The following is a 2,616-nucleotide window of genomic DNA, read 5'->3' as shown; positions in this document are numbered from 1 at the left end:
CTGGCCACCCGCCATCTGCGGACCAGGAATTTGCGCACCAGGCACACACGGTGTGCTTCGCCCGCAATCGCTGCACCGCCACGCCCGACACGCCACCTAACATGACCCGCTTCGACGACGGCAACCCTTCTGGCGCCGGATGCCGCTTCCGCGAAGGCGACCCCTCAAACGGGAAACCGGCCGACTGGTACCCCAACGACTCCGGATTCGGCAATATGCGCACTTCTCCATGCGGAGACATACCGCCGAAGCCAGGCACCAGTATCGCTGGCCCTTGTCCTCCAGCACTCAGTACTCCCGCACCTGGCCCTCCAGCACTTGGTGCTCCAGCACTTGGTGCTCCAGCACTTGGTCCTCCAGCACTTGGTGCTCCAGCACTTGGTACTCCAGCACTTGGTCGTGGGTCGCTGAGACCACCGCTCGCCATTCCGAGAGCCACTTGGTTCGCAAGGCACGCCAGCCGGTAGGCTCGCGCTGGATCCCAGTCCTCCCAGAACTGGATGCTCTGTAGCCAAGTAATTTCTCGGAGAAGAGTGTAAGCATCTTCACTCGGCACCAGGGTCCCGTTCATTCCTGCCTGCTGGATCGCCGACTCCAACTCCTGTAGGTTTTGGTGACAACCGAAATCGTTCAAAATGCCCATCTTGTCTTCCCATGTCATTACCTTGAAGGTCCCAGCCACCGCAGACGGCAGGATCTTTTCTCCAGCGTTCTCGGAAATATTCTCCGAAATGCTCTCGGGAACCCTCTCCGGCGTTCTCGAAAGGTCGGAGGAGCTATTTGGTTCAGGGAAAGCGGACAAGCCAGGTTGTCCGGACACACCAGACTGTCCATACATGCCAGGTTGTCCGGACAGGGTCGGTTGTTCGGGGAAGCCGGGCTGGCTGAGGAAGCCGGGTTGCCCATGGAAGCCAGGGAAGTGAGCTTGCCCAGGGAAGCCAGGTTGTCCGGGGTAGTGAGTCTGTCCGGGTAGGTTCAGCATGGGTCCGCTTACAAGACCAGAGGGCGGTATTCCTGACGTGGGCGCCATGCTAGAGACTGATTCGAGGGCGAAGCCTGGATTGGTTCCAGGTGCGGAGTCAGCGCCACCGAAGTTCAAGTCGTATCCTGTGGCCGAGTCGTCATTGATCGGTTGGCCACTTTCCCAGGGGCCCGCACCAGTGGCCACCACTGCAGGGGCCCACCCCACAGCGATGCCACCGGGCACGGCCTCGCCCATGCGGCCGTCCGGCGGCCTCCCCATTGGCTGTCCACCCATAGCCATAGACTGGCTCATGGGTTTGGCTCCGAACTCAAGATCGAGGACTTCTTCTTGTTGAGTGGCAGTCTTTGCGTTTAGGAGGTTGTTGAGTTCGTTGCAGAACCACTCGGGAGCGTCTTTATCCTGGAGCGCGAAAAGTAGGGTCTTGGCGGGCGGTTTAAGAAGCGGGTGTTGGCGGTCTGGGAATTGGCGGGCGCAGGTGCGGTAGACGTCGAGTAGAAGTGCGTAGACTTGTGGCGGCGGTGGTGAGGTGGCCGCGGCGGCGTGCTGTGCCATGGCGTTCAGCATCGAGATCTTCTGCCGAAGCCGCAGTGGCCGGGCCGCCTGCTGGACCAGGTTGCACACGCGAGTCCAATGGTCCAGCTCTGCTGAGGCCGAGGCCGAGGCCGACGGGGCCGAGCCCGACGAGGTGGACGAGGAAAGTTCACTGGCTGACATTTTTAAAAACCACCGCGGCCTTCACCAAGTGCGCTTCGCCACGCCGTACCTGACTCCGCGGTTTCCCGAACTCGCGAGATGGCAACGGCGGTGACCCCGTACCCAGCCCGAACCTCGCTGCCCGGGACTCTGGTTTGTTGGTGCTTGGATTTGAACTGGCGACCCCGCCGCCACCCGCCGGTCGGGGCTCTGCGAGACCTGACATACAACCATTAGTCGACGCGCGAACCTGACCAGACCACTCCGACGAACTGCAACTCGAATAGTGCTCGTACCTCCCTCCCGCAGCGGAGCCCGGACTCAAAGCGGCACCGCTTTGATTCGAACCCGCAACCGCGACGCCATAATTGAGTCCCGCACCCGCAGCGAAGTTCGTGTTGGCGTAACTCGGGTTAGCGCAGTTCGAGGACGCAACGTAGCCGGGGTTTGCATAGTCCGCCGCACACTTCGCCGCATAGCTGGAGGTGTAGTTCGAGTTACAAGTACCGTAACGCTCGTTTCCATAGCTCGCGTCTCCGTAGTTGGGCCGGCGGTCGTTTTCGGAAGCGTAGAGTGCGATCTGGGGCTCGCTGTCGTCATCTTCGCTGTCGTCGTCGCTGTCCGAGCGCGCGTCGAGTGGGAAGCAGTCGTCGCTGCAGTCGGCGCCGCCGGACACTGCCGTTACGAAGGGCGTGTTTGCGGCGGCGGTGACGAACGGCGCGCACGCGTGTGCGGCGGGGCCGGCGGCGTTTAGTGGAGGCTGACGGGACAGAGTGAGAGTCGGGCCGAACGCGGGGGTGGGCTCTGCGTGCCGGCCGTGACCTTTGGTATTGTCGACGGTCTCTGCTGAACCGGAGTTGTGGCGCCCGAGGTCCCGCACACGTTTCCAGTCGGCGTCCGGCACCTGCACCGCGCCGGTCCGCTGAGCACCGCCGCGA

The 2,616-nt window shown here is 62.5% G+C and overlaps 1 protein-coding gene across 1 annotated transcript; it reads right to left on the bottom strand.

Annotated features, from left to right (window-relative positions):
- Window positions 1-177: 177 nt before the first annotated feature.
- GNI_160000 (hypothetical protein) lies at window positions 178-1,537 on the bottom strand (the record flags this gene model as incomplete). Its single annotated transcript, XM_011136322.1, has 1 exon — window positions 178-1,537. A coding segment is annotated over one exon (1,360 nt), but the record flags the coding sequence as incomplete, so codon positions are not given.
- Between the last annotated feature and the right edge of the window lie 1,079 nt (window positions 1,538-2,616).

Source organism: Gregarina niphandrodes, assembly GCF_000223845.1.
Source record: "Gregarina niphandrodes unplaced genomic scaffold scaffold00048, whole genome shotgun sequence".
In the NCBI taxonomy this organism is placed as follows: domain Eukaryota; phylum Apicomplexa; class Conoidasida; order Eugregarinorida; family Gregarinidae; genus Gregarina; species Gregarina niphandrodes.
The sequence above is the reverse complement of the archived record's forward strand: the minus strand, read 5'-3'. Positions and strand labels throughout refer to the sequence as shown.